This window comes from Trachemys scripta, chromosome 16 (assembly GCF_013100865.1).
Source record: "Trachemys scripta elegans isolate TJP31775 chromosome 16, CAS_Tse_1.0, whole genome shotgun sequence".
Classification (NCBI taxonomy): domain Eukaryota; kingdom Metazoa; phylum Chordata; order Testudines; family Emydidae; genus Trachemys; species Trachemys scripta.
The window spans coordinates 26,697,401-26,718,465 of record NC_048313.1 but is presented as its reverse complement, the minus strand read 5'-3'; the positions used below and the strand labels follow the sequence as shown (position 1 = coordinate 26,718,465).

At 50.7% G+C, this 21,065-nt stretch overlaps 1 protein-coding gene across 6 annotated transcripts in view; it reads left to right on the top strand.

Moving 5' to 3' along the window:
• The window catches only part of LOC117888499 (CD209 antigen-like protein C), a 35,245-nt gene that overhangs the window by 11,375 nt on the left and 2,805 nt on the right, over positions 1-21,065 (top strand). The window contains exons 1-9 of one of the 6 annotated variants that reach the window (XM_034791959.1): positions 9,106-9,285; positions 10,000-10,110; positions 11,118-11,207; positions 13,292-13,342; positions 14,101-14,190; positions 15,858-15,908; positions 18,336-18,425; positions 19,607-19,720; positions 20,499-20,650. In XM_034791959.1, the coding sequence (XP_034647850.1) occupies positions 9,189-9,285; positions 10,000-10,110; positions 11,118-11,207; positions 13,292-13,342; positions 14,101-14,190; positions 15,858-15,908; positions 18,336-18,425; positions 19,607-19,720; positions 20,499-20,650 (846 nt within the window). In that variant the 5' untranslated portion in view covers positions 9,106-9,188. Of the gene's footprint in view, positions 1-9,098; positions 9,286-9,999; positions 10,111-11,117; positions 11,208-13,291; positions 13,343-14,100; positions 14,191-15,857; positions 15,909-18,335; positions 18,426-19,606; positions 19,721-20,490; positions 20,651-21,065 lie in introns of those variants that run through there. The other 5 variants (XM_034791958.1, XM_034791957.1, XM_034791962.1 and 2 more) reach the window with 5 other exon arrangements.

The window sequence follows — 21,065 nt, the reverse complement described above, 5'->3', positions numbered from 1 at the left end:
GGAGTATGACCGAGGCTGGGAGTTGGTTGAAGAAGAAACTGTAGATGAGCCACTGACTAAAGGCTTGTCTCTATGGGAAAGTGTTACCAATTATGCCAATGCAGCGATACAGGTCTTGTTATCCCCATCTAACCCCACATGTGGACAAACTTGTTCTGTTTAGCCTAAACCCCTTCCAAAGTGACATAAAATAAACTGAATAAAGGTCACTCTTCTGCTGGACTGAGAGAATCCACACGAGGGGTTAACCTAGGACAAGAAAGTCAAGTTAAATTCACAGTTTAGTTCATAATGTAGAAAAGGCCGAAGAGTGACCACAAGGGGGCCAGAGCTCCCACTGACATAAAACAGCATCTTTCCATTGGAGTCAACGGGGCCAGATTCCCAGCTGTGAAAATCAGCATCACTCCATTGGGGTCAATACACCCATTTACACCAGCTAAGGATCTGGCCCTATGTAATAACATTCCACACACTGAAGAATGGAACTGTGCCCGGAACTAGCTCTGGGACTAGGAAGAGGGAAATTAATTAGAATGAGGAAGCTCATCAGAAATTAGCCTCGTGTTTACTTTGAGGAAACTCTGTGCAGAGGCGGCTGGAACCAAACCATGGAGCCCCACAGGAGGCAAAGCCCAGACACCCAGGCACAGTGAAGCTCCCTGCTTATCCCAAGCTGAGCTTCATAACCTCCGGTCGCCACAGCCCCTGTACCGTCCATGACTCTGGTTTTGTTTGCCCTCGGACAATCATCCATGCCCCTCACCCCGCCCATGTCCCCGGCCTTGTCTGCCCTTGTCCAATAACTCCGCCCCTCCTTCTATGTCCCAGACTAATCTCCCCCTTGTACAGTCATCTGCACCCAGAACGTCACCCATGTCCTCAGTCTTATCTGCCCCTTGTACAATTGCCCCGAGCCTCCTTCCCGGCCCATGTCCCAGCTTTGTCTGCAGTTGGTACAGCCACCGCTGTGCCCCCTTCCAGGCAGGCGCCTATGCATGGTACGACCTCCCAGTGCCAATCCCACAGGCTCCAACCCTGTGCACACTTCAGTCCCTCTCTGCTGGGCTGTCTTTAGTGAATCTGCTGATCGGCATTTGGCTGTTTGGCTGTTCCCCTTCCCTGACCCCTCCCTGTCTCTCTGTCCATCCTTAGCCTGTGAGTTCCTCAGGGCAATGACGGTCCCTTCTTGCATCTCTGGAAAGCACCTGGCACATGGCAGGCACTGCCACAAACGTGTCACCAAAATGTACACAGCACAGAATTAGTCAGGGGAACTCACTGCCGCTGGATGTCAGTGAGGCTGAGGGTGAAGGGCCTAATTATGATTTCCAAATGGGCCCCTCTTACACCTTCCTCTGAAGCGGTGATAGTGGCCACTGTCTGAGATGGGATACCAGGCATGGGAGGTGGGGGAACCAAGGGCTTGAGAGGATAGTCCCCATGCTGGCCCATTACTTCTTACTGAGGGCCAGCCCCTCCTGCCCCTCTTTCCCCGCCGAAGCCCAGAGGACCCCCTCACGTCGGCCAGCTCTCCCGGCCCCCATCCCCGGGCCTCCGGAGCGCCTTCAGCTCCAGTTCCCCAGCCCCGAAGCACTGGGCGGGCAGGCAGCGCATGACCTCCAGCTCCGGAGCACTGGGTGAGCACCCCTCAACCCCGGAGTGCCAGGCGGCTTGACCCCCAGCACCATGAGCCCCGGAGCTCCGGGCACTGCGGACCCAGATCCAGTCCCCCAGCTCCCCCTCCCAGCACAGGGCGGGCAGCCCCAGCACCTCAAGCAGTGGAGTGCCTGGCACTGTGGCCCCAATGCCCTGGGGCCCCCCAGCACTGGGTGGCCCTAGCCACCCCAAGTCCTGGCCACCCTAACCCAAGCCCCTGCCCCAGCAAGCTTCCTGGAAGAGGGGCAGCCCGCATGGGCTGGGGCCAAGGGGGAAGTGGCAAGCAGGAGGGGGCCTCAGGGTGTAGCGTGGGTGGGGCCATGAGGGGCTCTTTGGAGAGGCATAGCCTTGCCAGGCCTACGATACACGCCGCCCATGATACCAGGCTAGATGGGCTCCCTGCTCTTGATCCAATCTGGCGATTTCCATGTGCCAACAGATCAACTCCAAGATCGTGAATTGCACTAGGAATACAGAAAAACAATGGTTATGGGGGTTAGGGCCCAGTGCGGGAAACCTGTTCAAGTCTACCAGTGACCCCCTGTGTGACCCACCCCTCCGGGTCTCAGCTCCCCACCTGTAAAGCGGGGCGGAAAGCTCTTCCTTAAGGCACATAGGGGTCGGAAGCCTAAACAGGGTCAAGTCAGGGAGGCCTAATATATATACTGCACCCTGCTCTTCCTCAGCAGATCTCAAAATGCTTCATAAAGGAGGACAATGGCATTATGTTCATTTTATCGATGGGGACACCAATGAACGGTCACCAGGACTGAAGCTCACACCTCCTGACCCCAGTCCAACCCTGCTGCCACCAAACCCCACGGTCTTGCCTCCAGCATAACCTTCAAGGTGATTTTTTTTTTAAATACAATTGGCCTCAGAATTGTTACCGTCCAAAAATCTCATGACTGGGGCCTTACCAAATGTATGGTGTGTTTTGGTCAACTTCACGGTCAGAGGATTTTAAAAAGTGTAAATTTCATGGTTTCAGATATTTAAATCTGAAATTTCACCATGATGAAACCAGAAGGGGATCCTGCAGGATTGCAAGGCTACTGTATGGGGGTTGTGATATTGCCACCATTACTTGTAAGTAATGTTTTTAAGTTTGTAAGTAAGAGTTTTTTCTTCAGAGTAGCAGCCGTGTTAGTCTGTATCCGCAAAAAGAACAGGAGTACTTGTGGCACCTTAGTTACTAACAAACTTATTAGAGCATAAGCTTTCGTGGGCTACAACCCACTTCTTCGGTATGCATCCGAAGAAGTGGGCTGTAGTCCACGGAAGCTTATGCTCTAATAAATTTGTTAGTCTCTAAGGTGCCACAAGTACTCCAGTTTTTTCTTCTTAAGTGTTTGCTCCTATCAATTCCAATTAGGTGACTCCCAAGCCTTACCTAGGCGGTAGGGTCGGAGTTAAGGAAACGCTGATTGTAGCACCACTCTACCAAAAGCCACGTTGTCTCTGGCGTGCTGGATGATGGCGTAGTGAGAGGTGAAGGTATGCACCGAGGACCAACTTGCTGTCCTGCAGATTTCTTGGATTCGGACCTGGGCCATCCGCTAACAAGGACTGGGCCCTCGCGGGGTGTGCCGTAAGAGTCGGGGCCGGTACTTTGGCCAGCTTCTAGCATGTGCGGATGCACGATGTGATCCAGGAGGATATTCTTTGAGATGAGACCAGGAGCCCTTTCATCGGGTCTGCCACTGCTATGAACAACTGGCTCGACTTTCTCAATGGCTTAGTGTGCTCGATGTAGAAAGCTAGTGCTCGTCGAACATCGAGGGAGTGTAGCCTCTGCTCCCAGTTACTAGCATGTGGCTTAGGGTAAAAGACGGGTAGGAAAATGTTCTGATTGGTGTGGAAGTGCAACACCTCCTTGGGGAGAAAGGCCGGGTGAGGCCTGAGTTGCACCTTATCCTTGTGGAAAACCATGTAAGGTGGATAAGAGGTGAGAGCTTTTACCTCAGACACCCTCCTCGCAGACATAATGATAACCAGGAAAGCTAGCTTCCAAGACAGATTCAGGAGGGAGCAAATTGCCAGAGGTTCGAATGGGGGCCCCATGAGCCTGGAGAGGACCAGGTTAAGGTCCCACGCAGGGACAGGCTGCCGGATCTGGGGATGTAGGTGATCCAGACCTTTGAGGAAGCGACCAACCATAGGGTTGGCGAAGACGGATCAACCAGACACTCCTGGGTGGAAGGCCGAGATAGCAGTGAGGTGTACCCTTTCGAAGGACGCCGCCAGTCCTTGCTGTTTCAGGTGTAGGAGGTAATCCAAGATGAGAGGTATAGGCTCCTGGAGTGGGGGATGTAAGATGCTGTTCACACCAACACGAGAATCTCTTCCTCTTTGGCAGATACGTGGCTCTAGTGGAGGGCTTCCTGCTGCCAAGGAGAATATCCCTTATTGTTCTGAGCACAGAAGTTCCATGGGGTTCAGCCATGAAGCTTCCAAGCCGTCAGGTGGAGGAACCGCAGGTCAGGGTGATGCAGGCCACCGTGGTCCCAAGTGAGTAAGTCAGGGAGGAGATATAACATGACCGGTGCATCCACAGACAGGTCAGGTAGCGTGATGTACCAGTGTTGTCGAGGCCATGCCGGAGCTATCAGAATGATCTTTGCCCCCTCCCTGCAGATCTTGAGCAAGACCTTGTGTATGAGAGGGAACGGGGGAAAGGCATAGTGCAGGTGACCTCTCCGGGGTAGCAGGAATGCATCCACGAGTGAGCCTGTGCTGTGACCCTGGAAGGAACAGAACATTGGGCAGTTCCTGTTGCGGCAGGTGGTAAACAGGTCGAGCTGGGGAAACCCCCACCTCTGGAAAATGAGGTGTAGGACATCCGGCGAGATGGACCACTCATGTGTGCAGAATAACCTTCTGAGGAGGTCCACCAGCATGTTCTGAACTCCTGATAAAAAGGATCCTTCCAGGTGAATGGAGTGCACTATGCAGAACTCCCACAGATGGAGGCCTTCCCGACATAGGGGAGAGGAAATGGCTCCCCCTTGCTTGTTGATGTAAAACATGGCGGTGGTGTTGTCCTTTAGAACTGCTATGCACTGGTCTTGTAGTCAGGCCTGGAAGTCCTGGCAGGCTAGGTGCACCGTCCTCAGCTCCCTCATGTTGATATGCAGGGAGAGCTCGTCCTGCGACCAGAGGAGCTGTGTCTGGAGGTCCCACAGATGCGCACCCCATCCCAGGGCCAATGCGTCCGTAACTGGGTACAAGGAAGGTTGAGGGTTGTGGAAGGGGACTCCTTCGCACGCTGCTTGAGGATTGAGCCACCAGTGGAGGGATGTGAGGATCTGCCCTGGCACCGTGACCACTGAATTCAAGCTGTCACGCCCTGGGCGGTAGGCTGAGGCAAGCCATGCCTACAGAGGTATGAGTCACAACCAGGTGACGTAAGTGCAAGCAGACATGTGGCTGAGGAGACTCAGGCACCCCTTTGCTGTTGTGTTTGGGAATTGCTGGAGGCTTTGAATGATGCCCGAGTTGGCTCAGAATCGGGTCTCGGGCAGAAGAGCGCGTGCCTGAACTGAGTCTAACACTGCCCCAATCAATTCTATTATTTGGGTCAGTTCCAAGGTCGACTTCCTCGAATTGAGGAGAGGACCCAGCTGCTCAAACATGAACCTGACAAATGAATTTGGGACTGCACCTGTGCCCTGGTGCGGTCCCTGAGCAGGCAGTCGTCGAGGTTGGGGTTTACTTGCACCTGTTGTCGGTGGAAGAAAGCAGCCATGACCAATAGGCTCTTGGTGAACACTCGCAGGGCTGTTGAGAGGCCAAATGGTAGGACAGAGAATTGGTAATGCTTGTAGTTGACCACGAAGCATAGGAAGCGCCTGTGTGCTGGATGAATCGCTATGTGGAAGTACGCGTCCTTCATGTCAAGGGTGGCATCCCAGTCTCCCAGATCCAGGGAGGGGATAATAGTGCCCAGGGAGACCATGAGGAACTTCAACTTTACCATGAATTTGTTGAATCCATGTAGATTTAGAATGGGTCTGAGACCCCCCCGCCCTTGGTCTTGGGGATTAGGAAGTATCGGGAGGAGAATCCCTTGCCCCTTAGCTCCTGAGGTACCTCCTCCACTGCTCCCATGACGAGGCGCTCATGCACCTTCTGGATAAGGAGTTGCTTATGAGAGGGGTCCCTGAAAAGGGATGGGGAAGAGGGGTGGGAGGGAGGGTAGGAGAAGAACTGAAGAGAGTATCCCACTTCCACCATGCAGAAGACCCAGCGGTCTGAAGTTACTTGGGACCAAGCACGGTAGAAGTGGTACAGATGATTCAAACAGGACGAGGAAGGATCCGGGAATGAGTCTGATATGCCATCCGTGGGCGCCCCTTCAAAAAGTCTGCTTGGAACCAGACAAAGGTTTGGTCGGGCCCTGTCCCTATCCGGAAGGGGGGGTTGGAAGGCTCTCTTTTGCCCAGGGCCGGCTCGAGGGCTTTTGCCGCCCCAAGTGGCAGGGGGGGGAAAAAAGCCGTGATTGGCGGCACTTCAGCAGCAGCTCCATTGCGCCGCTTTCTTCTTTAGCGGCACTTCGGCGGCAGGACCTTCCCTCCGAGAGGGACTGAGGGACCCGCCGCCGAAGAGCCGGACGTCCTGTCCCTTCCCCTTGGCCAGCCCTGCTTCTGCCATTCCTGCCCCTTCTCCTGTAAAATTCCTGCCTCGGCGGCGGAGGGTAGGAGTGCTGCTGTTGAGGCTTGAAATGCTTGTGTTGGGTTGCTGGGGTGTGCATACCCGAAGATTTCATAGCACTTGAGGCTTTTATGTTATGCAGCCGAGAGTCAGTCTGCTCCGTGAACAGGCCTGCCCCATCAAAAGGCATTGTCTGTTGAACCTCAGGTGGTAGGCCCGAGGCCTGCAACCATGTGGTGCACCTCCTGGCGATACCACAGGACAAGGGGTACACCACCGAGTCCGCAGCATCCAGTGAGGCCCGGAAAGAGGTCCGTGCCACAGCCTTATTCTCCTCCACGATAGCGCCAAACTCCTTCCTGGATGCAGTTGGCAGCAGCTACTTGAACCTGAGTTCAGGCGTTGAAGTTATGCCAGCTCACAATTCACTGCTGATTGGCAATCCTGAGCTGAAGCCCCCACCTGGAGTACACCTTACACCCGAACAGATCCAGGCTTTGGCCTTTTTGGACCAAAGCACTGGGGCTTGTTGCCCCTGCCTCTCCTTCTCCTTTACTGCCGCAACCACCAATTAACAAGGCTGTGGGTGCGTAAAGAGGTATTCGTACCCCTTTGATGACACAAAGTATTTCCTCTCAATGCCTTTGGCAGTGGGAGGGATGGAGGCTGGGGCCTGCCAGATGATCTTGGCATTGGCCTGTGTAGCTTTGAGGAGGGTCAAAGCCACATTCGAAGGACCCTCTGGGGCCAAAATGTCAACCACCGTGTCCTCTGACTCCACCACCTCCTCGGCCTGCAGACCCATGTTGGATGGCACCCTGCGAAGGAGGTCTTATTGGGCATGGCTGTCTATGGGAGGCGGTCCGGAGACGGACGTGCCTGCAACAGCCTCATCCAGGGAGGAGGACGAGGAGGCTAATGGGGGAAACAGGGTCCTCCTGTCCCTCCTGCTCATCAGGAACCTCTTTCCCTGTCTCGCTGGCTGGACCAGGCTCAGAATGGCCACTGCACTGGTCCCTTCCACTGCGCAGGCCACAGCCCTGCTCCCACCTCAGAGCGTCCACAGCTTGACCAGTGTCGGCCCTGCTCTGAGTATCTAGATCCCGCATCAGAGTTCGAAGAGTGGGATCAGGATTGCAAGGGCCAGGGCGGTGCTGAGTGGAGCTGATCCGATGAGCGGCACCACGCTGGGGAGTGGCGCTGTGAGGCTGGACAGCGGTGCCACGAGGCTGGAGAGTGGTGCCGCGACCCAGAGTGATGCCGGGACCTGGAGTGCTACCGTAATCTGGAGCTGCGTGGAGTTGCGGGGGTAGCATTGGGATAGGTGCCGAGTCCAGGACCTGCTGCACGATGTGGATTGACTCGTGGATTGGGTTTGCAATCGGGAGTGCTGGTGCGACCTGGAGCGGTGCAGCGAATCTGACCGGTGCTGCGAGCCCGACTGGTACTGCGAGTCCGACCGGTGCCACAATTGAGAGCGGCACAGGGACTCCGAGCAGTGCCACGATTCTATCAAGCAGTGCCGAGAGTTGGAGCATCGCTGGTTTGCCTTCAGACGCTGCTATACGATGTGGTACTGGAGGCTTAGCTGGAATAGTGGGTGGTCTCATGGCAATGAGGTCCCTCGGGGCTATAAAGGTGTCCGGGGTGGATGGCAGCTCCACCTCCTCAATGATCTGGGACAGGAAGTCCCACAGCACCGGACTCGATGGTCCCCCTTGTGGGGCCAAAGTCAATGGTGCTGTCTCCGCAGACTTTGGCACTGGGAGCTGCTCACGAGGACATGCCCCATTGGCCAGCTCCAGAGGGGTGGGTCTTTGGGGTGGAGAGCCGCTCCTCTCTTGCTTCCAGTGCCGCTTCTGTGCTGGGGAGCGGGAGCAAGTCCCGGGTCAATTTTGCCGGTTTCAGCACTGGGGAGTGGCTGTGCCATGGGTCTCTGCAAAAGTCCATCCACGGTGCCACTTCCACCACTGTCACCAGGGCGCTAGTCACCGAAGAACTCGACTCCGGGTTCTGCTTCGCCGGCGGAGGTCTAAGTGCCGCCTCCATAAGGAGCTGCTTAAGGTGAAAGTCTTGCTCCTTTTGGTTCTGAGGGTGAAACCCTTTTCAAATCCTACACCGATCGGCTTGGTGAGCCTCCCCAGACGCTTCAGACAAGGGTTGTGGGGGGTCGCCCGTGGGCATGGGCTTGGAACAAGACTTGCAGGGTTTGAACCCCTGGGACTTTGTCATGTAAGCCCTCCCAAGAAAAAGCAGTTGGGACAGAAGGTAACCCCCCCAGCCCAACTGCTAAGTACTAATACGAACTAAAAATTAAACTAACTAAAACCTATCAAGAACAAAAAGCAAACGAGGCTAGGGAAACGTGATAGAACGTGCTGAGCAAGACACCAGAGTTCCAAGGGCTGTCACCGGTGGTAAGAAGGAACCGAGGAGGCACTGGGTCAGCAGGGTCATATTGAGCACCATGAAGGCGCCATTCCAGGGGAAAAACTTTCCAACAAATGTGCACAAACCCTAATTGGAATTGATATGAGCAGTCACTTGAAGAAGAACGCGGAAGTTTTGCCTTGGGCGGCAGATTGTCTCGAGCAGCCTCTGGGAGAGAAGTGCTGATTTCAACATGCTCCGATAAAGTCAATGGGAGTTGCGCAATCTCAGAACCTGGAAGCGCAAGGACCAGAAACTAGAACCACAGAGACTCTGATTCTGCGCTGACCTGGAGAGGAAATGGTTGGGCCACAGTCCCTGACCCGGCAATTGTGAGAATGGGAAGTGTGACCACAGGCGTCTGTTCCCCTGGAAAAGAATGATGACGGCTCCTATCAATATAAACTGCACCGAAGGCAAGGAGCAGAACAGAGATATGTGCAGCCATGGAGACGGACAGCTCCTACCACAAATGGGACAGCTCAGAGCAGGTGGAACTGACAATTCAGGGAGCGAGCAGCGCACCTGGGAGAGGCGGTAAAGGTGAGCTGGCCTGAGGAAGGGTGGTCTTGTGATTAAAGAGCTGCCCTGGGAGTCAGGAGGCCTGTGTCTGATTCCTGGCTTTGCTAATTTGAGGTAGGCTGGTGCCCACAATCAGGAGAGGTTTTTTTTTTCTCTCTCTCTCTCCTAATGAGTGTCTTGCTTAAGTCTGGATATTCCCAACATCCACATCAACTATCTTCTTATCATGGGGCAAACTCATCCCTGGGTCACTTCAGTGTTGCTATTTGAGGGATGAAACTGGTCCTGTGAGTAGGGTGACGAGACAGCAAGTGTGAAATATCAGGACAGAGGTGCGGGGTAATAGGAGCCTATGTAAGAGAGAGACCCAAAAATCAGGACTGTCCCTATAAAATTGGGACATCTCATGACCCTACTTGTGAGCCTGCCCATATCTCCCTGCTAGAGCCTGAGAGGATTCTCATGGTCCCTTTAAGGCAGGAGCTTCTCAATCTGGGTGTCAGACTCACCCTGCCCTTCCCATATTGCCAAAAAGGAGAGGGATTCCTAACATGGAAAATGGAACACAGAGAAGGCTGAGAAATACCTCAAGCTATTTACTCTGTGGTGAATCCCTCCCCTCCCTTTGTCCAGTCATCTTCTCTTGTAGGGAACCATGTTCAGTCTCTCCCCAAAGGGAATGTTAGGAGGAGGTGATCCCACTTTGGAAGCTCTAACCAGTGTTGCTCCCCACAGCTCTTTGCCTTTCCAACTCCACCCAAGGGAAGGCCATTGCCATCCTGTATGTCCTGCTGGCGATTTGCATTGCAGTGGTCACAGCTCTCATCGTGGTGAACTGTGGGAAATGTAAGTCTCCTGTTCATTTCTACCTTGGCCTCAGATCTCACCTGCCAAGACTGAAGCTGCTCTGATTAGTTTTGGTGGATTTTAGCAGTGGGGCACAAAATTGGGCTGAGAATGGAGGCTCAGCTGTGATGTTAATTATGGAGCAGTTGCCATTGCTAGGTAACATTCACTCACCTCTGAGTTAAGGTGACCGGATTTTCAAAGCGGTGGGATTTGTCCTTAGCATAACTCCCGCTAGCTTTCCATGGGACTTGTGCTCGTAAATCTCAGAAAAATCCCACCCAAAATCAATAACCGGCCATGTTTGTGGTGACATTTTGAAGGTTGTGAAATATTCATACAAAAATGTTCTTTTGTGAATCGTGTTCTGTGGCCAGTGCAAAGGGCTGTCGGCCGATCACGCTAGCGGACAGGGAATGTCTGGGAGTGAGAAGAATGCAACAGGGGCATGGAACAGTGCGCTGCCACAATTGCCTCTTCCACATTAGCACAAGGAGAGCTTGGGCCCAACAAATACATTCCTTCCCTTTTTAACTTTGCAACCAGCTAACCACACACAAACCGAGACAGGCTCCTCGTGGCAGCAGGCGGCTTTCTGCTCCGCACAGCAGTCAGAGCCCTGCATTGCTCTGGGAAGGCTGAACCTTTTCACTCTCAGCTTTGCTATGCCCCTTTGAGCTGTCCAGCCACATTCCACGCCCGGGTGTAGTAATAGCAGCTGCACCCCACATCTTGGGGCCACTGACAGCTCAGTGTAACATAGAGCCGCCCCAACGCAGCTCTACATTGTACCGAGGACTGAGCTGCTGTCCAGAATAATGAATCCCGGTGTTGAGCACAATGTGCCTGTAGCAGAGGATCACAGCTAGCATGAGGTAACGGACACCCAAAGACTTAGGTGGTAACTGGGAGGAAAGTGCATTTTACAGCAGCACTGATGTCCCCACAGATATGGGTTTCCCCTGCTCATAAATTTTACTCTGCTATCAAAAGTCTCATGTCTACAGTGTCCCAGGGTCTTGCCGAAGCCCAGCTGGATCGAGATACGATTAGAAGAGATTCCAAGAGAAATCTATCAGATCACCAGGATTATCTAGGTGAGAGGATAAAGCAAATGTTTCTATTCCTCGTCGGACTTGGCAAATCTTTTTTTTCTCTACGTCTCAAGGGTGCGGAGAGTCTGGCCCACGGGGTCAGTTCCCGACTGGTGGAAGTTGATGTAGCTCATTCAAATTCAGTGGAGCTGAGCAGACATACTTTAGCTGGGGATCTGACCACACCTCAGACAGGTCTGTAGATTATTGTTGGGAATGGGACAACCAGCCGAGGTGGAAGGAGCTCTTAGAAATTGTTGGATAACATTCTCCTGCTCCTAGGATCGCTGATTGTCCAATGAGATTTTGTTCTGATGAAGTCACATTTTTACCAGTGTCTCATTGGCTGAGCGAGGTATGCTGCTGGGGAAGCCTTGGCGTAGATGCAATTGGTCTGTCCCAGGAGTAGGCGTGTGCCTGGGGCTCCCATAAACAGCCACTACTTGGATGAATGAGGACAGAGACCTGTGTCCTCCAGGACAGACCCAAGCTCAAATGAAGTAAGGAAGCTGTAATCTGGATGGGGGAGAAGTGTGGCGGTGGGTCTCCAATCATCCAGGAGGTGGTCCCTGCCAACCCACCTAGCATTGGGATTATTGTACAGCCTGATGCCCCTGGATTTCTTCAATGCAGTCCTGGGTCTGACCTGTTCTTTCCACCACAGTCCCCCTCCGCGGGTCACTGACTGGATCTCTGTGAATAAACACTGTTGTTAACTTCCCAATTTCCCTGTGGGACTCTCAACACTGTAACGAGCCTGCACCCACCTGGACTGCATGGGTATCACTGTGCAGCACATCATGGACAATGAGAATATCACAGTAACAGTGAGTTAGTATTCAGACCCTGCTCTCCAAATGGGGTCTGAGCCCCAGCTGAGTAGAGGTTGGCTGCTGTTGTGGTGAAGGCATGGGCTGGACCTCAGGAGATCTGACTTCAGTTCCCAGTTTTGCTGCTGACTTGAAAGAGTCACTTCATTTCTCTGTGCCTCAGTTTCACTATCTGTGAAATGGGTAACATTTCTTGTCTATTTGTATTGTAAGGTCTTCAGCACAGGTTAAGTGCGTGTCTCTCATTTTGTCACTGTGCAGTGCCCAGAGCAACAAGGTCTCCATATCAGTTGGGGTCTATGCAGCACCTGAGGGCCTCAATCTCAGCTCGGGCTTCTAGGCAATAATAATGAAATAATAATAAGTGAAACCCAATTACAACCTTACCAATTGCTGCCTGTAATGGGGGGACACTCACCTCTTGAGTGACTCCTGCTGCTGCATCTGGTACTGAAGGACTTCCTCCTGCTCCTGGCGCCCCCTGTAGGTTGTCACCTTCAGTGGCTCAGCCATCTGGCCAAGTCGCACAGTCCAAAATGGATGAACACCTTCTGAAGTAGGAAAGAGTTCAACACACGTTCACCCCTCACTAGATACTTCAGTCCCATCTCTGGGCCCTTTGAATCCCGCTCTTCTGAACAAGCCTTGTCCCCTTCCGGGGGCTTAGACCACTTTGCTAATGCAGGTGGGGACACCAGGCCTGCCCACTAGGTCCCAACCCATGGCCCCTATAAACAGCAACTCCATATGGCCTCCTTTAATTGGTTGTTGCTACATTCGCTGGGCCTCTTCCCACCTGGTCTCTTTATCTCCGTCTAGGTCTAGAGCTGTGAGCTCCTAGGTTTTGCAAATGCAGTGTGTTGAGCAACTTTGGCAGAACACAGTCCTGTTCCTCACCACTCTGGCCCCAGCCAGGGACTGACCTGCAGTCAGCCCCTGCAGCCCTTTTTATCTGAGCCTGCTGGGCTCTGATTGGCTGTTTCTGTGCAGCCTTTCTAGGCAGGCCTGCAGGACCCACCTTCGCTGCTCCTTTTGAGGCCTTAGTGTAGTAGGACCTCGGGGCCTCAAGCAGGGGGCCACAAAGTGCCAGGTACACCCTGTCAACCTGCCATTGCTGCATAATTTTCACACACCTCTGGATGAATGACCATGATCCAGTGCTCCCCGTGGGCAGGCATATGGGAGGGGCAGCCTGAGGGGTTGTGGTGGTGGTGGTGTTTAAAATTGAAACTGCCCCTTCTTTCGTCTTCCTTTTAGAGTTGGAGATGTCAAAAGAATTCAGTGCCTTTACCAAACAACTGCTTAAAGGTATGTTCTGCTGGTGTTTCTCAAGAGATTGCGGCATAACCGAAGAGTATCGCCAACCCCCCCGATGTTCAAAAATCATGAGTCAAGCCCATGAGATTGGCTTAAAAATCATGAGCTTTTTAAAAATATGAAAAATGTTGGGCTCATGTTACTCATCTCCTGGTTTCTGAGATGTTAGGGTCTTGGTCAGATCTCATTTTAAAGCTTTTCTCTGCAACCATGAGGGCCATAGACTTACCTTTTCTAAATGAAAGCTGAGATTCTTTCCTAGTGACATGAATCTAGGAACTGGGGCTTGAAGAAACTGATCAAATATTGTGAGAATTGTCAAACAATCATGGGAGTTGGCAACATTCCATGGCCCAGTGCATTGAGGTGGGCATAGGCGCCGACTCCATGGGTGCTCTCGGGCTGGAGTCTCTGGTCTTAAATTTTTTTTGTTTACCAGGCATGATCTAAACCACAGTCTTTGAATTCTATCAAGAGGCCTTTTTGTTTGGACTAATTCAGTCTTTCTGTCTCCCTTTTGCACCTTTCCCCCTCAATATTTGTTGTTACTGTGATATTTGATGAACTTTCAATCATTTTCACAGTTGAGCTCACAAAGAGGGTAAATTTGTAGACCCAGTTATCGCAATGGGTCTTGAATGGTGTCTGGGAGGAAAATGCACATTCCAGCAGCACTGATGTCCTCAAAGATTTGGGTTTTCCCCTGCTGATAAATTTTACTCTGCTATCAAGAGGTCTCATGTCTACAGTGTCCCAGGGTCTTGCTGAAGTCCAGCTGGATCGAGATACGTCCAGAAGAGATTCCAAGAGAAATCTGTCAGCTCTCCAGGACTATCTGGGTGAGAGGATAAAGGAAACATTTCTCTCCCTTTGATCTGGCACATCTTTTGGGGTTGTTACGCCTCAAGGAGAGGAGAGTCAGTCCCACAGAGTCAGACTCTTGGCAGGTGGAAATCACTTCAGTGGAGCGGAACCAACTTACATTAACTGGGGATGTGACCCACAGCTCATATAGGACCGAAGGTGATTGTGGGGAGTGGGACAACCACGGGCGGTATAAGCAGCTCTTAGCACTGTTCTACATTGAAAGCTCACAATCTGCACAGCTACGTCTCTAAGGGGTGTGATTTTTTTTTTTTTTTTTTTACACCGCTGACAGATATAGCTATGCTGACCTAACCCGTGCCGTAGACAGTGCTAGGTTGATGGAAGAATTCTTCCATCGACCTAGCTACTGGCTCTTGGGAGAGTGGAGAACCCCTCCTGTCGTTGTGAGTGTCTACACTGAAGCACGGCTGCTGTAGCATTTTAGGTGTCGACATACCCTTGGAAGTTGTTGCATAACAACTGCTCTGATCTTAGGATCACTGAATAGCCAATGAGACTTTGTTCTGATGAGGTCATGCTTCTACCTTGTGTCTCATTGGCTGAGAGTATTACACCTGGGGAAGCCATGAGCATGAGTGGAATTGGTCTGTACCAGGAGCAGGCACATGCCTGGGGCCCCCATAAAGACAACTACTGCTTGGGTGAGTGGGAACTGAGACCCGTCTCCTCCAGGATACTCCCCTGACCATCTGAAAAAAAGAAGCAGGAATATGGGCAGGGGGAGGCCCCAGCCCACCCAGAAAAGTGTGGTTGTGAGTCCCCAAACACCCAGCAAATGACTCCTGCCAGCCCACCTACCCTTAGGATCATTGCACAAGGGAAGGGCCAATGGGAGCCATCATGCTGGGGTGTGCCTGATGCCCTTGGATTGCCTTCATGTATTCCTGGGTCTGACCAGTTTTTTACACCACAGTTTGCCTGCGTGGGTCATTAACTGATTCTGTCTTAATAAACACTGGTGTGAATTTGCTAATTTGCCCCTGGGACTCCAAACGCTGTAATGAGCCTGCACCCACCTGGACTGCATGGGTGTCTCTGTGCAGCACGTCCTGGGCACCGAGAACATCACAGTAACCGTGAGTTAGTACTCAGACCCTGCTGCTCCAAAAGGAGGTCTGAGACCCAGCTCAGTACAGGTTGACTGCTGTTGTGGCTAAAGCATGGGCTGGAACTCACAAGATCTGGCTTCAGGTCCCAGTTTTGCCGCTGACTCCGTGTGTGGCCTTGGAAGAGTCATTTCATTTCTCTGTGCCTCAGTTCCACTATCTGTGAAATGGGTAATGTTTCTTGTCTACTTGTATTGTAACTGTCTCTTTTTCTGTGTCTATACAGTTGTCAGAGCAATGGTACCCAATCTCAGTTCCGTTTGTGCATCACCTGGCACATAGGGGCCATAATCTTAGTTGGGGCCTCTAGGAAGCACTGTAATATAAATCATTAATAGCTAGAATAGCTACATCCTTGCCAACGACTGCCCTTGCTCCATAAATTTCACACACGCCTGGGTGAATGGTCCTTATCCAGTGCTCCTCAGGGGTGGAACGTGTGGGTGGGGCAGCATGAGGTTCTGTGTTGTTATTTTAAATGGAAACTCCACATTCTCTCATCTTTCTTTTAGAGTTGAAGATGTCCAAAGAATTCAACGTGTTTAACAGTCGACTTCTTAATGGTATGTTCTGCTGATGTTCCTCAAGAGGTTGGGCATAAACAGTTCCCTTGTGTTGCCAACCCCAGCATTCAAAAATCATGAGTCAAGACCATGAGAGTGGCTTAAAACTCATAAGAACATAAAAACATAAGACTGGCCATACTGGCCAACTTCCTTTTATTTATTTAAAACTTGCTGCCAATTAATTTCATTTGGTGGCCCCTTGGTTCTTGTATTATTTGAACAAGTAAATAACTTTTCCTTATTTACTTTCTCTACACCACTCATGAGTTTAGATACCTCTATCATATTCAGGGATGGCTCCAGGCACCAGCCCTCCAAGCATGTGCTTGGGGCGGCACCTGGAGTGGGGCGGCGCTCACCCGGGGAAAGCGGGGCCGCGGCCGGGCTCACCGCCCTTCCCCCAGTGCTCCGGCCGACCGGGAAGAGCGGGGCCGCCCTCCTCCCGGCGCTCCGGCCGCTGGGGAGAGCGGGGCCGCGGCCGGGCTCGCCGCCCTCCTCCCGGCGCTCTGGCCGCCGGGGAGAGCGGGGCCACGGCTGGGCTCGGCGCCCTCCCCTGCCCGCTCCCCGCCGGCCGGCCGGAGCGGCAAAAAAGCGAGATCCGGCCCTGATCATATCCCCCTTAGTCTCTTCTTTTCCAAGCTGAAAAGTCCTAGCCTCTTTAATCTCTCCTCATATGGGACCTGTTCCAAACCCCTATCATTTTAGTTGCCCTTTTCCAAACTTTTTCTAATGCCAGTATATCTTTTTTGAGATGAGGAGACCACGTCTGTATGCAGTATTCCAGATTTGGGCATACAATGGATCCCTTTTTTAATGATTCCTAACATCCAGTTTGCTTTTTTGACTGCCGCTGCACACTGCGTGGACATCTTCAGAGAACTATCCAGGATGATTCCAAGATTTCTTTCCTGATTAGTTGTAGCTAAATTAGCCCCCATCATATTGTATGTATAGTTGGTGTTATTTTTCCAATGTGCATTACTTTACATTTATATACATTAAATTTCATTTGCCATTTTGTTGCCCAATCACTTAGTTTTGTGAGATCTTTTTGAAGTTCATCACAGTCTGCTTTGGTCTTAACTATCTTGAGCAGTTTAGTATCATCTCCAAACTTTGCCACCTCACTGTTTATCGCTTTCTCCAGATCATTTATGAATAAGTTGAATAGGATTGGTCCTAGGACTGACCCTTGGGGAACACCACTAGTTACCCCTCTCCATTCTGAAAATGTACCATTTATTTCTACCCTGTGTTCCCTGGCTTTTAACCAGTTCTCAATCCATGAGAGGATCTTCCCTCTTATCCCATGACAACTTAAGTTATGTAAGAGCCTTTGGTGAGGGACTTTGTCAAAGGCTTTCTGGAAATCTAAGTACACTATGTCCACTGGATCCCCCTTGTCCACATGTTTGTTTGACCCCTTCAAAGAACTCTAGTAGATTAGTAAGACACGATTTCCCTTTACAGAAACCATGTTAACTTTTGCCCAACAAGTTATATTCTTCTATGTGTCTGACAATTTTATTCTTTATTATTGTTTCAACTAATTTGCCCGGTACTGAGGTTAGACTTACCAGTCTGTAATTGCTGGGATCACCTCTACAGCCACTTTTTAAATATTGGTGTTACATTAGCTATCTTCCAGTCATTGCATAGAGAAGATGATTTAAAGGACAGATTACAAACCCTAATTAATAGTTCCACAATTTCACATTTGAGTTCTTTCAGAACTCTTGGGTGAATGCCGTCTGGTCCCGGTGACTTGTTACTGTTAAATTGATCAATTAATTCCAAAACCTCCTCTAGTGATACTTCAATCTGTGACAGTTCCTCAGATTTGTCACCTACAAGGGACAGCTCAGGTTTGGGAATCTCCCTAACATCCTCAGCCGTGAAGACTGAAGCAAAGAATTCATTTAGTTTCTCTGCAATGACTTTATTGTCTTTAAGTGCTCCTTTTGTATCTCGACCGTCCAGTGGCCCCACTGGTTGTTTAGCAGGCTTCCTCCTTCTGATGTATTTAAAAAACATTTTGTTATTACCAGTTTTTGGCTAGCTGTTCTTCAAACTCCTTTTTGGCATTTCTTATTACATTTTTACACTTAATTTGGCAGATTTTTAAAAATATAATAAATGTTGGGCTTGATTTATTTGTGTTCTTATTTCTGAGCCTTTAGGGTCATGCTTGGGTCACATTATTAAACGGTTCTCTGCTCCCACGAGGGGTAGAAATTAACATTTTTTTTTTAATGAAAGCTGAGACTTTCTCCTAACTGCATAAATCCAGGAGCTGGGGCTGAAGAAACATATCAAATGTCACAAGACATGCAATAAAATTGTGGGGGTTTGCACATGGGTGGGAGTCTCTCCCTTCGACACACCCATGTACAGCAGTTCTTTTTTGCCCCCTGTTGTTTGCAGTGTCGAAGGAGCTGGCTGGGGTTAGGCTGGGGATCGAGGAGATCCAAGCTGATCACGTGAAAGACCCATCACATCTCCAGGACGCCATAGGTGAGAAACATCCTTTTCCTTCCTTTACCTGATCACTGCTACTTCCTTGTAGAGGGACTCCTGGGTCTGATCTTCCCCTGTGGAGGGCAAGCTGAAATGGAAGGAGAGAAGGAGGATAAGAAAGGGGAAGTATGGAGCAGGGAGCCCTACATGGATAATCACATTTTAGTTTGGGATCAGCTCCATCCTGCTCCCATGGGCCTCCCCAGGTTTTATCCTGAGCCCAATTCATGCTGCAGCAGAACTTTGGATCTCAGACCCCGATCCAGCAAGGGCACTTAGGCATGTGTAACCCATTGGTGAGCACATGTGACAGGTCTCCCACTGTGCTGATCTAGGAGTAGCTTTATCTCAAGTTGTAGTAGTTTCTGGTTTTAGCCCTGGAGGGCTCCAGTTCAATCCCCACATGGTTACCCACGATAGCAGCTGTCAAACAACTCTATACTCCTGATTACTGTGTGGGATGACACGTGCTCAGAGCAGTGGTTTTTGACCTGTGGTCCATAGACCCGGGTGGGGTCCGCAGACGATATCTAAAATTTCCAAAGGGGTCTGCACCTCCATTCTAAAGTTCAGGAGTCTGCAAATGAAAACAGCTTTGTGTATAGGCGCATTGCTGAATCGTGGTCTCAGTACCCTGTAGATACATGGGAGTGGGGGCCGGGTATAGGGGGGTGGTTGGGTGGGGGCTCTAGTCCACTCAGCGCTGCTGAGAGCTCTTAGCTTCAATGGCCTGCAGAAGGAATTTGGGAATGCTCAGCCTTTCTGGTATCAGGCCCATCCAATGCAAACATGAGCTGGATTCTCATCTTCGTTATGCTGGTGTCAGTGCCGTGACTGTGGAATTAGACCTCCATAGAAGAGCCCCGTGATGCAGAACTGGAGTGTGGGCTATGTGACTGTGAGCCTAGTGAAGTAAAAATTCCCTCACTGAATTAAACAGTTGGCTTGAAGGAAAATCAACGAGCCAAGGCTAGCAGAGGTGCTTAGGTAATACAATAGTCAACTCCGGTATCCGAGCATGGATAGGTCAAAGGCTGTGAATGGGGACAGAGAGTGTGTTTGCGGATGGATGGACACATAGAAATTTCCAGCTACTGTGAAGGAAAGTCTGAGCCAGGCCAGAAATATCAACCTGTTGATTCCGTTGGCATTTTTCTACCCCCTGCCTGCCCTGACAGAGATAAAGAACCTAACACACAGTATGTCGAAGGAGCTGGCTGAGGTGAGAAGGGACCATGACAGACTCCAGCAGGTCTTGAGCAGGGTGCAGGCCGAGTTACAGAACCTCAAAGGTAAAGAGGCACCGGGCAGGGCTGTGATGCCTGTGACAGCATTAACCTCAAAAGCCTAGAGTCAGTGAAAGCCAACAGGGAACAACGCATTCGACTGCCATGATCCCAATAGGCCTATGGCCTCTGCAGCTCCCTCTGCACTTAAACTGACCACATCTCCCCAGCTGGGAGACCCCAGTGGCTGTAGAGCCACCACAGATGTCTCCAATGCCACCCTCCTGTCTGGCCCCAATTCTCTCATTGGTTCTATGCCTTGGGCACCAGAGTTGGTGTAGAACCAGCCAGAGACTCAGGGACCCATAGGCCATTCCCTAATAGCTGCCCCCCATCAAATGGAAACAGACACAGCTGATAATCTTGGCCCTAGTTGGCTAAATACATAATGTAGCCTAACATGGGATGGATACAATGCTGTATAGCAGAAGCCAGCAGATGGCGCTGTGGTACATCATCTTGCAAGTTCTCTTTCTAAGCATGTCAGCGGTATTGAAGACATGCTATGTCCTTCTTTGCAGGCTGTGAAATTTTTTTGGGGGGGGAGCTGTTGCAACTCCACAGAGGATGAATATAAATGTATGAATGAATATTAAATGGATGAATATTTGCAACAATCTATTTAGCAAACTTTTCAGGAGGGTGCGGGGAAATTTCTTCGTGAAATTTATTAATAAGTCCCAATACTGAATAAAGGCTAGAATTTCTTTAACTGCTTGGGAGCACTTGGACTGCATTTTCACTCTCTAATCCAGGCTTGTCCCAAAATTTTGACTTCTCACAGAATTCACCTGCATGAAATGTCCACCTGATTGGCAGCGTTTTGAGAAAAGTTGCTACTTCTTTTCAACATCAGCTAAATCCTGGCAGTATGCTAAGCAGTTCTGTACCAATGAAGGGTCTCACCTGGTTATTGTTAACACCGAAGAGGAACAGGTAAGCCAGCCACTCAGATTCCTATTGTGTATCATGCAGAATGGAGGAATTAAGCACAAGGGGCCAAATTCTCTGCTGTTCCACCAGGGTGAATCTGCAGTTTCTCTAGAGTTACCCAAGTGAACCTAAGATCACAATTTGTCCCAAGTTCTCTGGGAATTTAGCAATATCTTGGGTGTAGTTTGCTGTTCAAGGGACATTGAGGGGACCTAGATACTTAGTCATTTGAAAAATGTTGCGTGAGCTTTGTGAACAGAAATCTCAGTGTCAGATATGGATGGTTTGATGGGAATCAAAATTCATGTGTGTGTGTTGGGGGCGGTTCTAATCCCGTGTGAATCCAAATCACAGAGTGTCATGGGGACCTAAAAATTATATTTGATTGCTACTGACCTAGGCAGGATTTCAGCTGCTG